Below are 20,671 nucleotides of genomic sequence, written 5' to 3' on the forward strand. Positions count from 1 at the left end.
ATAAGAAATAATATAGAAGGTGTCCCAAGAAATTGGTAACTGCGTTTTCCTCTGTGAAGAACTGGGGAACTGGAAAGAGTTGGGGGGTTGATGCAGAGGAAGGATTTTTTCACCCTAACCTTTTGAATGTTTAAGAATCATGTGTTGTATCACTTTTCAAAATGATGAAGCAGAATAGTTCCAAACCTGCATATGGTACTTACAATGTGCTAGGCAGTGTGTTAAATGCTTTACGTACATTCGCTCTTTTAATCCTTACAACAACCCTGCATCACAGGATGCAGACACCATTATATAACATTCTGATTTTACAGAAGAGGAAACTAAAGTACAGGGAGATTAAATGACTTGTCCAAAGTCACACAGCTAGTAAAGGCAGAACCCAGAGTCTGGACCCAGAGTCCGGTCCTGGAGTCTGTCCTCTTAATTGCTACATAACACTGCCTAGCTAAAAATAAATATACTCAGTCGCTTGCTCATAATTGAGTTGGAGCAGATAAAATCATTCCTTTCTTCTCTTATATGGTCCCCCAGGGAAATGGGGTGGAGAAGATCGCTCAAAATAGCCAGGGTATAATTCACCGATTATCTTCAACCTGTGCTAGGCTAGGTGCGGTGGCTTACACCTGTAATCCTAGCACTCTGGGAGGCCAAGGCAGCGGGATCGCTTGAGCTCAGGAGTTCCAGACCAGCCTGAACAAGAGTGAGATCCTTTCTCTATTAAAAAAGAAAAAAATTAGCTAGGCGTGGTGGCACATGCCTGTAGTCCCAGGTACTTGGGAGGCTGAGGCAGTAGGATCTCTTGAGCCCAGGAGTTTGAGATTGGTGTGAGCTGGGCTGATGCCACAACACTCTCTAGCCCAGGTGACAGAGCAAGATAGATCTCAAAAACAAACAATAAAAACTCAAAAAAAAAAAAAAAACCCACAAAAATACCTGTGCTGCTTTAGAATTGTATAAATTTCAAGTCAATATCATGACTTTGGCCAAGTCCCTTAATCTTTCTGAGCATTAAGTAATTAAGCAATTACTAAGTGTCAGGTGCTCTGCTAGGTTTTCAGGACAACTAATAAATAAAATAGAGTCCTTGCTCTCATGAAATTTCCTGTATCCTGGCAGAGACAGGCAATAAACAAATACCCAAACTGTAATGTGAGCAAAAAAGAAAAATTAAAGGGTGCATTGAGAGATGAGTATTGGGGACCCCGATTTATACTGAATGGTCAGGAGTGTGATTTAGACAGGGTGCTGAAGAACAGAAAGGAGTAAGCAGGAAACATGGAAGGGCATGGGAGAAGGAAATGTGTTCTAGTGCAGGGAACAGCCTAAGCAAAGACCCTGAGGCAGGGAAGAGTTATCTGAGGACAGAAAGGCTTGTGTGGCTAAAACAAAGTGAGTGTAATTAAATTTGGAGCAAGAGGCAAATCATGTGGACCACAGTAAGGATTTTGCAATTTTTCTTAAGAACCCTGTGAACCAATGAAGGTTGTAAGTAGTAATGACACAACCTGATTTCCTTTTTGGAAGATTTACTTGGGCTGCTGCTTTGATAATATGTATAGGTGGAGGCAATGGAAGAAGGGGAAGACCAGCTAGGAAGCTATTGCAGGAATCCAGGCAAGTGATGGAGATGGCTTAAAATAAAGTGCTGGCAGAGGGAGCACAGCAGATAAATTTGAGATCTAAGTTGGTGGCACAATATTCTGTGAAAGGAGAACAATAATGTTAGCTGAGAAGTGTTATTGTGAAGTACAAGTTTATTGCAAGGTGCCAAGCAAAGATAACCATTACTGTAGGTGAAGAAACCAAGTACTAGAGAGACCCTAACTTGCCCAAAGTCACACAGTTGGCTAGTGGCAGGGGGAAAGGAGGTGAAGCAGTTGGCCTGCAATCCTTCCATTCCCTCCTTTGGGTGTATACTCTGTGAGAAAGAAAAGAAGGCTGGTGACCAGGTATAATCTTGCCAAATGGACCTCTGGGGAAATAGAGTAATGGTGCTGAAGATGTCCCTGGCTAAGGATTACCTCCAATCTATAGATCTCAGGATCTATGAAGCAGGGCTCCTTGGAGAATATCACGTCAGCTATACGCCACTCTAGAGTACAGTAGGGAGATGTTTCATAACTGAAATGCTCCAAATGCTCCATGCAGTGAGAGGTGACCCTGTGATGCTCACCTGTTATTCTAGGTGAGGCATGTGTGTCCAATGCGAAAAGATAGGACCTGGGGAGCCACTGTTGGGGTCCCATGTTTTTCTTTACATGGTATGAATCTCTTGATTGCCTGTACTCTTGAAATTATTTAGCAAATCTTGATATTGGGTAAGATATCTGATTTATGTGACATGATTGGACAATCACATTCCCTCGATGTGTTCAGTGGCACATAACTGTTCCCCAGATTGCACTCTTTCCATGATCCCTATTAGCTTCTGTAAAACGTCAGGCCTGATTATAAGGTCCAGGGATGAAGGGATGACAGACTTGGTTTGCTCGAACCCCTTACTAGTGGCAAAACGAATATTTACTTGACACGTCAGATACCTATCTAACTGAAAAATTAATGTTTTGGGATACTTATGCCATTGGAGAAACACAGTAAATCTGGCTTCATTGTGATGAAAACAGGAAGTACATGATACTGGATTCTCTGTGATGGTTTGTCAGATTACCATGGGAGGTGAATGAACCAGGACTTTGCGTCTCCAGTGACTGATCCTAAGCGGTTATCGTAGAGAGAGCTCTTTGCATGTGCAGGCGCTCACCTCCCACCCTCCAACTGCCAAAGAATCAGTACAACGTCAATGTCCTGCAGTGAACATCATCCCCCCAACTACTCCTGGCCCTCCTAAGTCACGGAGTTCTTGTTCCCACTCTCTTTTTTAGGGTGCATAATTTATCTTCACACACGACTTTGTTTTGAAACTTAGAGATGATGATTAAAAGAGAACTGCTTCTCTAGCTGGAAGGGAGGAAAACCTTTTTGTCCTCTCTGCGTCATAACACACTGTATTTATGCCGGAGGCGTTAAGAGACAGAATCAGCGCATGAACCGTATCCTACTCCTGGCACAAAAACTAGCGATCATGAACTGAGCTGTTGCAGATAAAGCGCGTCCAAGGGCCAGGGCTGCTTCTGGCAGATGCTAAACAAGAGGATGCTGGCAGGTGTGTGTGACGATTGCATACATGTGTTTTATGCAGAGAAGCCGTTTGACATTCTCTTTTCCCCGAAACAAGCTCCCAAATCCAAGCCTGATGCTTACCTTCAGCGAGAGGGTCAAGGGTGTGTATCATGAGCTGGAAGATGCTATTCCTCATGAGACTGTTGTGAAGGGAAGCAGAACTTCCACCCCGCTGGAGACGTGGCTTAGCCTGAGCAGAGAAACCAAAGACGTGGTTAGTCTCAGAAACGAAAGGCAAGTGCATTATAGACAAAATCCTCACCTAGCCTGGTGGCCACTCATTCCTGTCACACGATCACACACTATTAGAGCCAAAGCTTTTCAAAATGCATTTCGAACCCTCTGAGCAAATGGCTTTCTCACATCCTTTTCTACTAAAATAAATGAATTGCTTCCATTTTTTTTAGAGCTTAGTAAATGCCAGGCAATATGCTATATGCTTCACATCCCTTGGTTTATCTCATTCTCAAAATTAACCCTTTGAAGTGGATATTGTTGTTATTCCCTTTAGATAGATGAGAAAGCTTCATCTCGGAGAAATGAAATGAGATGTCCAAGTCACGTAGACAACAAACAGAGGCTGCAGGAATGGATCTCAGTCTGCTTCCTCAAAGGTTATCTGAACTGGTGAGTGGTCTCTAACATTTTTGGATTGTGCATCCTATCAGTAAATATCTAAGTGTGTATATATGTATCTATGTCCATGTCTATGTCTCTATTTATATCTATATCCATGTAGATACACATACCAAAATAAGAGTATATAAAAACATTTCCAAAAATAGAAGTTAAGAAGAATGATAAAGAAAGTAAATGCTAGAGGTGTTAATATTTCCTCCTTGCCTCCCAAGGGATCATCTCACCCATCTGCTGGGGTACCTCATCTCTAGCCTGGGACCACAGCTCAAATTCAGAGAGTAGGATGGTCTACACACACAGAGAGAGAGAGAGAGATTCAAAGAGCTAGAACCTCTTATCATGAATCCATGGGGAACCCTCCTAACTTCAAGAGGGAGCTTCTATTGTACAAACTGCTACTCTTTGTGATTCTTTGCTCAAATAAATGGAACTGATAGATGAGAGAATAAGAATGAGCTTCTAGAGATAAGGTTACCAACAAACTCTTTTTCTTTTATCTTCGAAAACAAACAATCTAAAAAAACCTTTGAGCCCTCTGTATTTTGACAGATTTTCATCCTAAATAGGAACTGCTTTCTCCCCCTTGGATGATTATCACAGAGGAAGATGCTCAGAGGAAGTGCAGATTTATAGACAGATTTAAGAGTGAGGAAGGTCTTGCAATATAAGGAAATTAATTTCTTTTTGAACTTCTGGAGCAAAAGATTGACATGAAATTTTTCTGGGGTCAGGTAAAAATAAAACACTATTTTCCATTATGTCTTCCATCCCTTTACATACAGGGTTTTCCAAAATATTCCATCACACTCCAGACCCACAAGGGGGCTTCCCCAATAATTCTTCCCCAAGAATCCCCTAAGAGATTCCAGGATCAAATACATTTGGAAAGTGCTACATCCTAGGCCAACTCACCTTTAGAGTTTCAAGATACATATTAGACCACTAAATCGAACACTATAGCAATCTGGCTAACTTGATCAATTTGGGCAGTGTTTCCAAACTATACCCAATAGGTCTCTTATTTTGTAACATACTTGTTAGCAATCATGGTCCACACATTTGGAGACAAACATGAAACCTACAGTAAGCTTGAAGTATGGGTTAAATCTCACTATGAGATACATGGAGAAATCTGACTTTCTTAGTGTGATTGTATTATAATTGATATTATATTGGAAATCATATTCCCAATTCAACAGCATTGGAGAAGACTCAGAGGAGATTACTGAGGTTGCAGTGGTGAGCCAGAATAAAGCTCCTCAATGGAAAAGACGGGGTCTGTACCCCTAGCCTGCTACTGGACCAGGAACATTCTATGAACTCTCAAGGAATGATAGAAATCTTTGCTCTGAGCATTATAGGAGGAAGGACTAGGTCATATGTATCTTCATTGCTAGTCCTTTTAGCCTTAAAAGTGTAACATTTTTTAATGCATTGTGTTATTTAGTTATGGAGTATTCAGACGATTAAGGTTCAAAATATTTTTGGAGCAAGGTTAGGAGACATGAATAGAGTGGAAATGTAATCACTGTTTGATGGCTGAGCACAAAAACTGTGAAGGTCATTTCCTTTGCATGCTGCACAGTATAAAATGTGACATGTTAATTGAATAGGAACTGGAAAATGTGTTTATTGATAATAATTTGTCATAACACTGTTACTATGGCCTTATTCTGGGAAAGTGGAAGAACTCTGCTGTGGAGATCTTTATTAAGAGAGGACCATACCTACAGGCATTATATATATATGTATTGAATACATAGGTCTCATGCAGCATTTCTTTTGATGGGACCAAAAGAAATTTCCAATCAAAAAGTATGTGCATGCAGATACACAAAGAAAACAGGCATCAAGCATTTCATCCAACAGTATCCCCAAATATCAGCTCAACATCCCTTGGAATGCAATTTGGAAATATCTCACTTTTTAAAACTCCTATAAATGTCATGTCAAAGGGAAGAGAAAATTCAAACTTTTGAAACGCAGTCTTAGAAACTGCTAATTATAGGATAGCATATACATACATACCAGGGGGTTAGACTATCTAAGAATTCCAAGGGAGAGGATGATTTGTTGAGCAATTTGTTGAGTCCTTCATTTCCCCCTCCTCTAGCCCCCCCTCCCGCCCCCTCTCCCACCACAGGCACCGAGCAGGTATAGACAGGGCCATTGCTTCCTACCGGGAGAGTCGGTTCATCCTTGTCCCTGGTTGCAGATGACTGCATGAGAGGAAAAGGCAAAAACAAAAGACAGAAAAATAAATAAACAAGGAATCACATATAGGATTTACATTAAATAACAAGCATCAGCATAGAGAAAGATTTGGTTCATTCTGTATCTGGGATGAGTTAAGCAAAAATAGGGCCAGGGGTATATATTTCTAGCCAATATATAATGGTTTATTTAGGCACATGATTCAGTCTCCTGAAAGGTCAAAGTTGAATGGCCAACCCAAATGTCCAGCAATCCAGAGCAATTACATCAACTGTGGCCCAGCCATGCTGTGGAATACCACATGATCATTAAAATGAATGAGGCAAGTTCACATGTACTAACACAGAAAATATCTAAGGTATATTGTTAAGTGTAAAAATTTAAAACCGTTATTTATTGTTGTTGCATAAAATAAAATAATAATACTTTAGTGCATTAAATAAAAAAAATTCTACAGGAATTATACCAAACTGCTATTAGTGGTTATTGTTGGGGGTTAGGATTGCAAGAAAATGTCATTTCCTATGTGTTTTGCATTCATTGCCCCATGTGTGGTGAATAAAATAAAGCCTGAAGAAGTTAGAGGCCTAAAGGATCCAAGAGGAGGGGACGGTCCCTGTCTAACCTCCATTAAATTCATCAGTCTTACCCCTCCAGAAACCAGATTGATCCTAGCGAATGGCTGACCATTGCGATGAATCGAAGACTAGGATCATCACACGTGGAATTCAGATAATCCACCTTTTCCCCTCTTCCTGCCACCTCATGTATTGTATTCTAAAAATGGAAATCTCTGCAAGTTGGGGAATGTTACTTAGAACACAAGGGCACATGAGGCCTTGTTCATCTGCTGGGAAAGAACATGACGTAGACAAGGAGATAGTGGAATTCTACCAACATGGCCCCACTGGATGTCTTTGCTTCCTCAACTCAGCGTGAGCTCTCCTTCTTCCACGGAATCGGGGCACCGTCCTGGGATCTCAATGGTGTACAGGTGCTTTATGAATGTCCTTACGCTTAGACACTGCCTAGGTCACTTCACCTCAACGACAGGTGCAGTTGGCAAGAACAAACTGGAAACTTTCCCCTGTCTTGCCTTGTGGTCCTCCCCATTAGGGTCTGACTGAGCGGATGTTTGTCTTCAGGAATGATCACGCGCTTGGAGAAGAACTGTTTTAAAACCTGCACGTGCTCTAGGCTTTCTTTTTTAGGTCCTACCACACGCATCATGTAAAGATGTTAAGATGCCCCACATCCCACATAAAATATACACTATTGTGTTGAAAAAAATGGAAAGGATTTTTACAATTTTGAATTTCAAATTATTGACTATGTGCGATTCATTTAATTTATGCTTGGCATGCTCAAAATCTTGGAAAGTGAAAAAATTGAATTCATAATTTGTTTTCATATGGAATTTTTAAGAAGACAAAATTTAATACTCAGGCCAATATTAAATATTTTGTAGACATTCAATTAAACATTTAATAATCTTGATTTTTTATAGATACCTTTTTGGATTTTGGAGTCAAAACCAATGTATTTTTTTTTTTTCCTTCTGGTTCCAAACATTTTTATAGGCTCTTGAAGAACTTGTAAGTGTCAGACACAGACAGAAGGGTTCTGGGTTGGTGGTAATTTCTGAGCACAGTCTGTGGCCATCACTAAATTTGCCATAACCCTCTGATTTGGGGTTCTCCCTCAGTGACTTCTCTAAAAACACTAATGGGAAAATATCCCTGATGCCCTAGTTCCCAAGAACACGCTTGCAGAACCGGTATGGACTGGAAATTGTCCTTTGATTTCCTTCTTTGCTCTGAAAGGCGCTGTATGATCCTGCGTCTCTCTGGCGGGTCCTTTCATTTTCTCTCCTTCCACATCAGACAGCTTAACAAATGGCCTCACATTCTACAGAGCAATCCCCGAGGGAAATTTTCCAGTGCAGCGAGCTCAGCCTTTCGACATGCACCGAGATTAACTGTCAGAGCACGCCTTTTCAGTTAGCAAATTTACACCTCGTGGCTAAATGGGAGGCAAATAATTATGAGCCAGGATTGATACCACAGCACATGAAGGGGCAGCACAAAACTGACTCCAGAAAAGGGTCAGCTTCAGAAGAGCAAAGAGATCGCCAGCTGAGAGTCTGAATTTTTAAAATATATTTAAAGAAACTATTTAAAGAAGGAAAAAAAAATCTGAATCTGTCTTTTGGTCTGAAAGGAAGAAAAAATATCTACTCTATTGACTTCTTTTTTTTTCTCTCACAAGCAAGGAGGATCATAAAACATAAAAAGTGGAAGAAAAATGCCTTGTACGTAGATTCTACAAAGAAAAAACTAAGTGCAGAGAAAGGTCTGAAATCCTTTATAAAATTTCCTACTGTTTAAAGTCTGCAAAGTTGATTTTATTAGTTTTCTTTCAAGTGTGATTTGCAGACATGAATATACATTAGGTTATAACTTGTAAATTTAGGTATACACATAAATGGCAGCTGGGCCATTAAAATGCCCCTCTAATTTCCATTTACTCCCTGTTGCAAAAGACATGGGAAGTGTGATGTGGTGGAAATTGGCCATTTTCAGGGGCTCACCCACATCTACTGAAAATTCCTGAGGTTCTCCTGACTTAACCTTGCTCTATTTGCATCCCGAAGCAGCTTCTCTGTCCTGGCAATGTATAGCTGATTACGTTAGGAATTCTATTTTAACGGGGTTTTAATTACACTGGAAGTAACTAGTGATGGTGACAAAGAAACGATCCTAATGTGTATAGCCCATGGGTATGGGGTTGGCATTAGTGTCACGAGTTTATTTTCAGGGCCATTGAACATCTGGCAAGTTTATTCTAACCCATGGGATGTTATAGAAGACAACTTCTTCAAAAGAAGACTAACATGACTTTAAGAATTAATTTTGGCATTCTTATCATGCATTTTGCTTTTTAATCCCCTTAATTTTAAACACACCCAAATACCACTCATTTGGGCTGTACTAATATGAAAGTCCAATTCCTGGGGTCAGTTCAAAGGCTACGCTAGCCATGAGAAAGACTTGTTAAGCCAATCCATAGCACACGCAGCAATTCTTGAGGATTGTTTAAGAGAATTCATACAGTGCATCTCGAAAGGTATCAGGTTAGGGCTTTGGTGAGCCAACACAGACTTCCCTCTGCATTCCTAAAGTAGGACTTCTACCAGGCCAGGATGTATGTCATACATATTTTACCTACAAGAAAGTATTCTGTAATTCAAATCTTTATTCAACTTCACCAATTACTCCAAGTTAGTCTTATGGTGTTTGCAGTTAAACTGAACACCTTGAGATGCCATTACAGGGGTCCTCAAACTTTTAAAACAGGGGGCCAGTTCACTGTCACTCAGACCGTTGGAGGGCCGTTGGAGAGTGCGGGCACATTCCACACATGAGCACTGTGGGCCTGGGACGAGTTGGCTGCTAAGCAGGACAGGCAGCGGTGGCAAAAACACCCGCTGGGCTGGATAAATGTCCTCGGCATGTGGCCCGTGGGCCGTAGTTTGAGGACGCCTGCATTAATATCTATTGCCCTTCCTGGTGGAAATCCCAATTCTATGTAGGAATTTTGCTACTTATTATTCTTTTTTTTTTGCTACTTATTTGATAGGTGTTTTTAAAGTGCCCATTTCCCCCCAGATAATAAAATGCACAGCCCATTTAGAAAGCATTCTTAATGCTATAAATCATTCTCAAGTCCTTAAATCATCTTTCTTCCTTTGACCCTCAAAGGAGGCCACTGGTTGAGAAACGATTTTGCTGACTACAAAGTGTAGGTTTTTTTTTTTTTTTGAGACAGAGTCTCGCTCTGTTGCCTGGGCTAGATTGCTGTGGCGTCAGCCTAGCTCACAGCAACCTCAAACTCCTGGGCTCAAGCAATCCTTCTGCCTCGGCCTTCCGAGTAGCTGGGACTGCAAGCATGTGCCACCATGCCTGGCTATTTCTTTCTATATATATTTTTAGTTGTCCAGCTAATTTATTTCTGTTATTTCTTAGAGACGGGGTCTCGCTCTTGCTCAGGCTGGTTTCAAACTCCTGACCTTGAGCGATCCTCCTGCCTCAGCCTCCCAGAGTGCTAGAATTACAGGCATGAGCCACCATGCCCGGCCTACAAGGTGTAGTTTTGATGTAACTTTTTTTAGAGCCTTTCACCATATATAGGCCTCCACTACCCACCCCCCATAAAAATTAGGCAATACTGCAGTTTAGCTACCTCAAGGCCACTCAGTAAAAGGATACTAACATGTCTATGGTTAACTTTGACTGGTAATTGTCCACCTTCAAATCATGTAATCAAATGAGTCACTATGAAGACTTCATATGCCAAAAGACAAGTGTATAAAATAAAGGATGGTTTTCCTGGCCAGTGACTTGGCATCAGATATAGAGGAATGATAACCAATTTGTTACAAATTGGTTGTAGCCAACTAACAATTATAAACTTCCACCACTATAACCTTCGACCAAGTCCTGCAAAGTGTGCCTAAATTCCTCATGCCAAGGACTTAGAGGCACTATAAAGTCTATAAAATAAATTTAAAAGTAAAATTATTTTGTCATAAATGTGATCCAAAACAAATATGCTTGTGATTAGAAATATTAACCCAACATTTAATTGACATTAATTTTACTATCTTATAATTTAGAAAGGTTGTGTGAGGAATGATTTGGATGATTGACTTTCATTTAAAAAATTAACATGGAAGTATAAAATGATGTCTTCTTTTTCTTTCAATACATTTACCTGTAATAGACTGAAACGCCCAAAATATCTCTCCTAGTTAAAGATGAATAAACCTCAAAGTCTATTGGGAAGACTAGATACAAATTGCAAAGGCCTCAACATTGAAATCTAAAGGAAAGAAACCCTACCACCTCTTAATCAGATGGAAACTCATCTTCCTTTTACTGTGTCTTAACGTACTCCCTAAAACATCAAGGAAGGAGAGATTAAATTAATCCTTAAAGAAAGAAATACTAAGAGATTTAAATTCAAATTACTTTATAAGTGGTTGCTGGGTAATTATTCCAATTTCACAGTCCTTCAGTAACGTAAGGATCTCAGAGATTAATGAAGTGCAGAAGGTGGCAGCCCAGAATGCAGGAATATCCACTTGACTTTTCTGGTTTAAAGAGATACATTGAGGTGGAGGAAAGAGTAGAAATTATCTAAGTAAGAAATGTGGTAATGGAAGCTCACACTTTGGAAGCAAAGCCTTTTGATCATTTGTGTGAATAATCCCCATAACCATGAAATATTTGGGATAGCAGAAAGACATTTGAGAAGAATAGCTATCCCCCAAGATGGAAGAAGAAGAAAAGAAATTGCTCACAGACAGTTAAAGAACATTTTGCCTGTTAAGTAATTGTACAAGGGAACAAATAACGCAGGATGAGAAGTGGTGTCATAGGGTGATTAAGAGGATGGAATTCAGGGTCTGACTGCTGGGGCTCGTTTTCCTGCTTTTGTCACTTGTTGGCTGAGTGACTTTGGGCAAGTTACTTAATCTCTCTACGCTTCAGTTTCCTCATCTGTAAAATGGGGATAATAATAATACCTTCCTCAGAGGGAGGTTGTGAAGCTTAAGTGAGTTAATACATGTAAAGCACTTAGACTAATGTTTGGTACACAGTAAGCATTATATATTAGCTCTATTATCATTATTATTAATATTAGGAGACACAAGGAGAATAATAACCAGTTAAATAACAGAAGTAGGTTCAGGGTCATGAATTGGGTTCAAGAACAGGGTGGCTTCCAGGGGAAGTAAGAAAACCTCATCACTGAGGATGGTGAGAGGTGATTTGTGTAGGATACTAGAGGATGGCTAATTGGGCACGCCCCAGGCTAGCAGCTGTGGGAGGAGATGACACAACAGATATTTCCTTGACTTGGCTTCTGACCACGTCCCTGTCCCATGAATCAGCACTGCATAGAGGATACAGGGCTGGTGAGGCTAGGTCAGCATTTCGTATATCATACGCCTTCGTGGGCCTGGTTTGGAACAGGAGGCTCTCGGGGGCTGGGATATTCAGAAAAGGCAGAAGCCAGGCCTGAACCAAAAAGTACCCCCCATCCCAACTCTGAAATGCTGGGGGTTTCTGGTCAACACTTCCAAATGGTAGGATGCTGTTTGTGAGTAGAAACAGGGGCTATATGGGTCAGAAAGGTCACAGGTCGAGTCATGAGTTCAATTTCTGCTGGAGCCTCTTCTTCCTCTGGAAGGTGTTCTGGACTGGAGGTTCCCTGCCCCCAGGTGGCCGGGCTGTACGGGGATGATCTGTGCACATGTCCAGTGTAAGCACCTGGGAGCACTAGGTATGCTCAATCAAAGTCATGATTTGGATAAAGAATGAAATAAGGTTCCCTCACAACTTGGAAAAAAGTTTAGCCCATGAGAGGGCAGATGCTCATGACAGATGGGATGAGACATCTGTTCGATCTGCTGCAAGACTGTTAGGAAGTACACTTTGGGATTCTGAGCAAGGCAAGGACCAGGGTGACTTCAGGATGCACAGCTGGACAATGACTGGCAAGTTAAATCCACACAAGTGTATGCAGTCAGTCTTCCAGACTTGATTGATCATATGCCATTATCGGAAACATTCTGAACACGTAATGTAACGTGAATCTTTGCCTGTCTATATATCTGTATCTATCTATCTATGTGCTATAATTGTCAACCATTAAGTAAAGCTGGATTAATTTCTTCCCTCTAAAACATAAAAATAAATAAAAGTTCTAATATTTCTTTCTTGCATCTCAAATATTAATAATTGTCTTGTGCACCCCTCTGGAGCATGAGTGCAAATTTTAAGTTCTTTAAATGTCTCTCACTGAATTGGTAAGCTATACGGGGTATGTTCTGTATGGAACTCCTCCAGATAGCCTCCCAAATACTGAAATCCTTGAGGACAGGATTCACTCCTGAGCCTTCCATGGTCATCAATTGTGGCTACTCAAAATGTAACCAAGCAGCATGGGTAAGTGAGGGCACCCAGGCAGAACAGGAACTGTGTGTTCTTGTGTCAATAACCAAAGCTCCTCAGCTGCTTGCTCCGCTGCTAAATTAATAGTAATGGTGATTATTTAAATCCACCTCTGAAGGACTATTTAATCTTTCTTATTAGGTGGGTACATAGAAGACAATAATCCTCATTTTATAAATGGAGAGAGAGAGGTGGGAAGGGCTTCAGGCTATTTCTGTACTTGGGATACTAAGCACCAGTGTTAATTCACTTAATTTAGAAATTAACAACCCAACTACCACTGCCATCTCTAGCCTTCCCCTGAAAAAATCCAGATGTTGCTAATATACTTTATTGTATTGTTTGAGCAATTCTCACAATTGCTAATGAACAATTTTGATATGTCAATCAAACACAATCTGTTAGTGGTGCTCTGGCATTAGTCACACAAATTTCCTTTAACTAGTAAAGAACCCTAAATGCATTCATGTATTAAGTCTCGACTGCCTTACTTCTTTTAAGGAAAGTGTTCAAGAGGATATGGTTTTTAAAAAAAGTCCAACAAATGCTGGTGCAACACAAACAATGGAATAATATGCAGCAAATCAGGCAGATTCCAGTAATAACAGATAATATTTATGGAAATCTCAATATGTGCCAAGTGTTCTATATATAATATTTCATCGACTCTTCACAATAATAGGTATTAAAGCCATATCTTCCCCTTTTAATATGTGATGACGCTGAGGCTGATGAAGGTTGGATAATTTGTTCAAGGCCACATAGCGAGTAAGTGGCAGAGCTGGGATATGAATTCAGACAGCTGATTTCCTGAGCTTCCTTGAGTGTAGCAGAAACAAGATAGTGGAATTTTCCTTGCCGTGTGACTTGTGGGGAGAAGACAGCAGGCAGTACAACTCCAAATATAGTAAAAATAGCTTATGTATATTAAGAACCCATAATATATGAGCTCTGACTTCCAGTGGCGGCCAGCAAATAGTTGCCAAGAGATTGCTGTAAATTTAGGATGACAGATTTTATTTGTGTTCATTTGGTACAAAAAGCTAGTATCTAGGAGTAGAGAAAGTACAGAGGTATTTTCTTGTCTTTCGTTTCTTCCAGCATTATTATTTAGACTCACATACAATTGCCATGATTTTTTATTATTGTTTTTGTTTCTTAAAGGTCATGGAGGCACTTTTTATGACCTTCGCAACGGCATAGGCTCAAGTAACCCTGCAAATTAGTTTCTCTGTAAGTCAAATTGACTTATTCTTTATAAGGAACGGATAGCTCAGCAGTAGGTGGGAAAAGAGGGGCTCTCTGGTGGTTGCAGTTATCGCTGCAACCATGGGGTCCTGTTTAGTTTATTTGGAAGTAAGCGTGTGCCCAGTCTTCAGTTTATTTCTGACACTTGAAAGACTGGTGCTGTTTTTTTCTTTCAAGGAAAGAACAAGCTTGAAAAAAGAAATAATCGCTCTCAGTGTTTGAAGCATCAACAGAAGAGTTTGACTAGTAAGTTTTCAATAAAGAAAATCTGTTCATTCATTAATTTAACAATATTTACTGATAATATTTATTGTACACTTACTACATGCCAGGCATTCTTCTAGGTTCTAGGGATTTAGGTGTGACCAAAACTAGAAAAAATCTCTGTCCTTATGGAGCTTGTGTTTTAGAAGATGCTATTATCACAAAATTAACTAGACAGAAAGGGTAGGTAGCAGTTAGATCACTTAAAATTGAGTGTTATCTTTAAGGGTATACTTAAGTGGATTAACTGTGGTATAATCATTACTTTTTTAGTAATACTTTATGATTAATTTATTAATCCTGGATTTAGCATGGATTCTTGTATGAAGAAAAATATAGCAAAGACTAAATAAAATAAAGAACATAATTGTGTCCGTAAAATCTCAATACACAGCAAAATTCAATGAGCAAAGGGCACTATATATTTAAAGTACATCTTGAAACTGATAAAATTGAAGGTATAATTTAATTTTTGATAATATTATTGGTAACCAAATTTTTTTGCCAATTTCTTAAAAAAAATTCTCATAGACCTGATTTTAAAAATTGAAAAACCCTGAACTCCAAAGAGAACAGAAGATTACAATTTGAATATAACACAGTGATCTTGATATCTTTTCATATTTATGGTCTTCTAGATACAAACAGTTTAATCTCATTAATACAACAGGTTGATTCTTCACCATATCTTAACTTCTGATCCTAGAAATTTCATTGGTACCATATCACTACCTGATTCCAATAGGACCCTCACACAATTTCCATACAGGCAGAAAAATATAGATGCTAGATTTGCTGACTTTAGTTTTGGAGTTTCTAGGAAACGAATGAATATCACGTAAACCCAATTCAAATATTAAATAATATAAATGCAGATGTAAGTACACTTTGGGAAAACAATGAGGGGCACAGATATCAAGCATATAACATTCTCTGGGGAGAATGCACTGATGAGAGTTGGTCTCACTCTGTGATCTGCTCTTCTGTTCCCAGGAGAGGCCAAGAGGAAGCTGAAACCATTCATGTCACGGAAATGAGTCATAAAAGTGGGACACAGCCACACTCATTCTGAACACTGCTTGGCTACTTCCACGTTCTCTTCCCACTGTGTGTCCCCAAATTTCCTCCCTAGTGCAGTCTCCCACATTATTTGTCTCTTCTCTCTCTTTTCCACTATTGAGGACCCTTCTGAGGGCAGAGACCACACCTATTTCATTTTACATTATTCCATTGTACCTAGCGTAGTGGTGCTAGATGTTCAGTAAATGCATGTTTAATAATAAATAAGTTAAATCAGAGCTTATATTTTTTTAATGAGCCCATATGCTCATGTATAACAAGGCTGGAGGCAAATGGCTTTTTCTCAGCCCAGCACTGAGCTGTGTCATTTTCTCTCTTGGCATCTGATATTGCTAATGACCCTCTGCTACACGAATCGTTCTCCTCCCAGCTATCTGGGACGTGTGCTCTGACCAGGCGACTATTTTCCTCACACCCGTGGAAATGCAACAATATCAAACTTCTCTCCTTTGAACTCCTGTTCTAGTTAGAGTCAGCACTCATAACTTTCCTGGTTGCTCGTGTTTGCCATTTTGCCTGTTCTGTTTGGAACTGTCAGCTTCCTGAGGAAGGGTGCCTTACATATTACACACCTTTATATTTCATATTTTGCCTACCAGTGTTGGCACCCCACAGGTACTCAGCAAGCACTGATCTTTTGATTGCTAGTTACAAGTGGTGGGACTAGAGCTTTGCAAGGAAGGAGGATGCTCAAATAGGCAGGAAACTGACCATGAGGCAATAAAGAATTGAGGTCCCTGGATCCAGTGTTGGGGCTTAGGTCACAGTCAGCAGAAATAATTTAACTAATACAGAGTGGTATCATTATAACTTCTCTGGCTTAGTCCCTGGGGCCCTGTGCCCAGACACTGTTGCATGGGTTCTTTAACCTGAGAGAGCCAGTCTTCCTTTTGAAGGCCCAATGGCTAAGGCAAGTGTGGAAGTAGTCATCTCTTGTGGCTGGTAGAAGGGTTGAATGGAATAGGGTGACCATGTAGTGAAGTGGAGGAGATGGCAGTAAGAAACAGTTTCACTGGGCATACACCATGATATGCTTGGGTGCTCAGGAAAGGAGCCTGACCCACCAATGGGGCTGGACATGAGGTCAGTCACCTTCTCAATTATCTTCCTAAGGAGTGGTCCCCAACCTTTTTGGCATCAGGGACCATTTTCATGGAAGACAAATTTTCCATGGACCAGGGAGACAGGGCAGTGGTTTTGGGATGATTCAAGCACATTACATTTACTGTGCACTTTATTTCAATTGTTATTACATTGTAATATATAGTGAAATAATTATAAAACTCACCATAGGTTGGGGACCCCTGTTCCTAAGACCGATGCAATTTAGCATAGGGGAGGGTAAGGAGATTCAAACTTATCCTCAGCATCTTCTCAGCTGACTCCCCCTTTTCCCCCATCATCATTTGCTCTCATGGGTGTCTAGGCAAATTGCTATTTTAGCCATTTTATCGGTGCCTTACTCTGGATTTTACCACATCATTCCCTCTTGTTCCATTTGCCAAATATACTCCTTCATGGCATCTTGAAAATCACTCATTCATTCTTCATCACATGTTTAATGACCACCTTATATGTGCTACATTGTTCTAAGTACAGGGATACAACAGTGAACAAAACAGCCCAAATCCTTGCTTTCATGGAGTTTATATTCTAGTTAAAATTTCTCTTTTAAGACATGTTCTGCCAGTTAAGTAGCAACAGCAACAATTAAGTAGCAACAGCAGCAGTTAATATGTAAAATCCTTGCTGAGTTTTATGAGCACTAACTACATTGGAGATGCTGTGCTAAATGCTCATCCACAATCCTAGTTGGCAGATATTACTAGGAAACATTCAAAAATACTTTTTATTTTTAAATAATTATAGATTCACAGGTAGTTGCAAAAAAAAATGTACAGGGTGGTCCTGTGTACCCTTTACCCAGTCTCCAGCAATGACACTATCTTGCATAACTATAGTACATATCAAAAATAGCAACCGGACATTGGTATAATCTAAGGATCTCGTTCAGATTTCACCAACATATATATATATATATATATATATATATATATATATTATTCGTGTTTGTATATGGTGTGTGTGTAGCTCTACACAATTTAATCACACATGTAGCTTCATGTAACCACCACTGCCATAAAGCTACTTAACCGTGCCATCACCACATGACTCCCTTGTGCAATTCCTTCATGTCTACACTCATCCCCTCCCTCATCTCTAACCCCTACAACCACTAATCTGTTAGCCATCTCTATAATTAAGTTATTTTGTGAATGTTATATAAATGGAATGATGTGGTATGTATACTTTTCAGGTTTGCTTTTTCCACTGAGTATAAATTCCTTGAGGTTCATCCAAGTGATTGTATGTATCCTTTGTTCCTTTCTATCGTGTAGTAGTATTCCATGGTATGAATGTATCACAATTTGTTTAATGACCCACCCATTGAAAGACAGTGGAGAATTTCCAGTTTGGGGCTGTCATCAATAAAGCTGCTATGAACGTTCACATACTAGTTTCTGCATAAACATAAGCATCATTTACCTGGGATATTTGTCCAAGAGTACAATTGCTGGATCATATGATAAGACCATTTTTAGTTTTAAAAGGAACCACCAAACTATTTTCCAGAGTGTTGTACCATTTTGCATTCCCAACAGTAATGTGTGCATGATCCCGTTTTTCTGCATTCTTGTCAGCATTTGACATTGTCACGATTTTTGATTTTAGCTATTCTAATAGTGCAGAGATATCTCATTGTGATATTAATGTGAACTTATCTAATGGCTTATGATGTTGAACATCTTTTCACGTGCTTATTTGCCATTTTGTCCTCTCCAGTGAAATGTTTGTGCATATCTTTTGCACATTTTCTAATTGGATTGTTTGTCTTTTTAACATTATGTTTTGTTGAGTTCCTTGTATATTCCAGATACAAGCCCTGTGTCAGATATGTGATTTGCAAATACTTTCTCCCCATCTGCAATTTTTCCTTACATTCTCTAAATCTGGTCTCTGAAAGAGCAAAGGTTTTAAATTTTGATGAAGTCTAATTTACCAAGTTTTCCTTTTATGGATCAACTTTAGCTATCAAGTTTAAGAACTTGCCTCATCCTAGGTCCTGAAGATTTTCTCTTATTTTTTTTCCTAGAAGTTTTATGTTTTACATTTATTACTGCAATCTATTCTGAGTTAATTTTAATAAAGGTATGGATTTTGGTTATAGTCCATTTCCATTTTTTGCCTATGGATGTTCAATTGCTATTATACTCATTTTAAAGATTAGGAGTAAAGACCGAGTGAGGTTGACTAACTTGCCCAGCGTAATCCTGGTAGTATGGAAGGTAGTGGGATTGAATTGCAGGCAGTCTAACTTGAAATCACATACTCTTTATGACTCTACTTGCCTGATCCAAGGCATAACTCTCTTTGCATTCTCCAGATAAACATAAAACAGACTTTGAATTCACCCTCCATGCAGGACAGAATGACATTTATTCAGAAAATGGAAGCCATCTAATCTTCCTAGGACTATTTAAGAAAAATGAGAGCTTTAATTATTAACCTTGCTTTGAACAAAAAGTACATGACTAAAAAAATTAACTATTATTTTCAATGTCATACATCCTTCTAATCTTATAAAACCAAGATTTATCTAATCTCATAAAGTGTAAAACAGAAAAATAGAGATGAAATTGAGATCTGCCATTAAGTAAGGACAGCACTCCATTTTTGCTGATGAAGTAGTAATGGTCTGATGATTTTGGAGAGTCAGGGTTAAAATACAAATTCTGGTTCCAGACAGTAGCTGTGGTCTCCTAGGGCATATCTTATCTGCTATCTGTCAGTAGTACAACGGAAATTGTGTGCTATTGAAAACAGATGTAGCCTCACAGTAACAGAAATGGAAAAGAAGTACTCTGGAAATCCTAACTGCATTACTGTCAAATGGAGTCAGGAGGTACTGACAGTAGAGTCAGCACCCAAATATTCAGCACTATTTTCAGTGCTGGAATAAAAAATCTGTTGCAGAATTAGGGGAAAATGATAGGAGAAATATCTCGTAGTCAAAGCCTTTCCCCCTCTATTTACTGCTGGCTCTGAAATCTTGGCTTTAGCCATTGGGAACTTCTCTAGATTGTTCTGTACACTTTGTTTTGAAGCAGGTCCCATGACACAAGCTTATTGCCCAGAGAGCATCTTAAATGCTGATAATAATCATATAATATTGCATGAATCATCACTGAAGGTTTACTATTTACTAAATTATAGTAACATTGAATGTCTTTGGACAGGATTCTAAATTACAATGAAAAATATACTAGACCTGTGGGAAAATGACGCTTGCCAATTGATAAATCTAGTGCCAAAGTGAATGCTTATGTTGACATTTCTCTCAAAATAATATGTATGTGTTCATTCTCCAGGTTTTTATAATGAAAAATTTCAAACATAAGAAAAGTTCAGAATAGCCATATTTTTACCACTTACATTCATTGTTAACATTCTGTACTTGCTTTATCAATATATGCCTATATTTGTAATTTTTTCTGAATAATCTTAAAGTCAGCTGCACATGTCATGATATCTTGATCTTTAGACATTGCACGTGTTTATTTTCTAAGGACACGGGCATTCTCCAACATAATCAAAATAACAGTGTGTGTGTGTGTGTGTGTGTGTGTGTGCGTGCATTTTGTATGTACATAATAGGTAACATGTTGCCTTAGCAGGTTAAAACCTCCTACTGGTAGCTTTTTTTTTTTTGATAACATGATCAATTTTGTTTGTGTTTATACTTTTGTTCCCAAGGCTAGCTATTAAGTATATGTAAAACAAAGTATCCATTTTATTTGCTAAGACTGATGAGGATAGGTGCGGAATACATAAAAGCAAAAGAACAACAAATGAGTCCAGCCAGCTTGTGGGGTAGTATCACTTATTTGATATTTATAGCTCCATAAACATAGACCCTTCCCTACTTTGTTACCAACCCATGAGATTAGAGCCACAAAAATCTT

At 39.2% G+C, this 20,671-nt stretch overlaps 1 protein-coding gene across 1 annotated transcript in view; it reads right to left on the minus strand.

The window, feature by feature from the left end:
- The window catches only part of SLC24A2 (solute carrier family 24 member 2), a 239,776-nt gene that overhangs the window by 87,444 nt on the left and 131,661 nt on the right, over nt 1–20,671 (minus strand). Inside the window, exons 3-4 of the mRNA XM_012769764.3 lie at nt 6,003–6,041; nt 3,265–3,373 (exon numbers count right to left, since the gene is read on the minus strand). Coding sequence (XP_012625218.2) covers nt 3,265–3,373; nt 6,003–6,041 — 148 coding nt within the window. The remainder of the gene's footprint in view (nt 1–3,264; nt 3,374–6,002; nt 6,042–20,671) is intronic.

The sequence above is a fragment of the Microcebus murinus genome, chromosome 12, assembly GCF_040939455.1.
Source record: "Microcebus murinus isolate Inina chromosome 12, M.murinus_Inina_mat1.0, whole genome shotgun sequence".
Lineage (NCBI taxonomy): Eukaryota > Metazoa > Chordata > Mammalia > Primates > Cheirogaleidae > Microcebus > Microcebus murinus.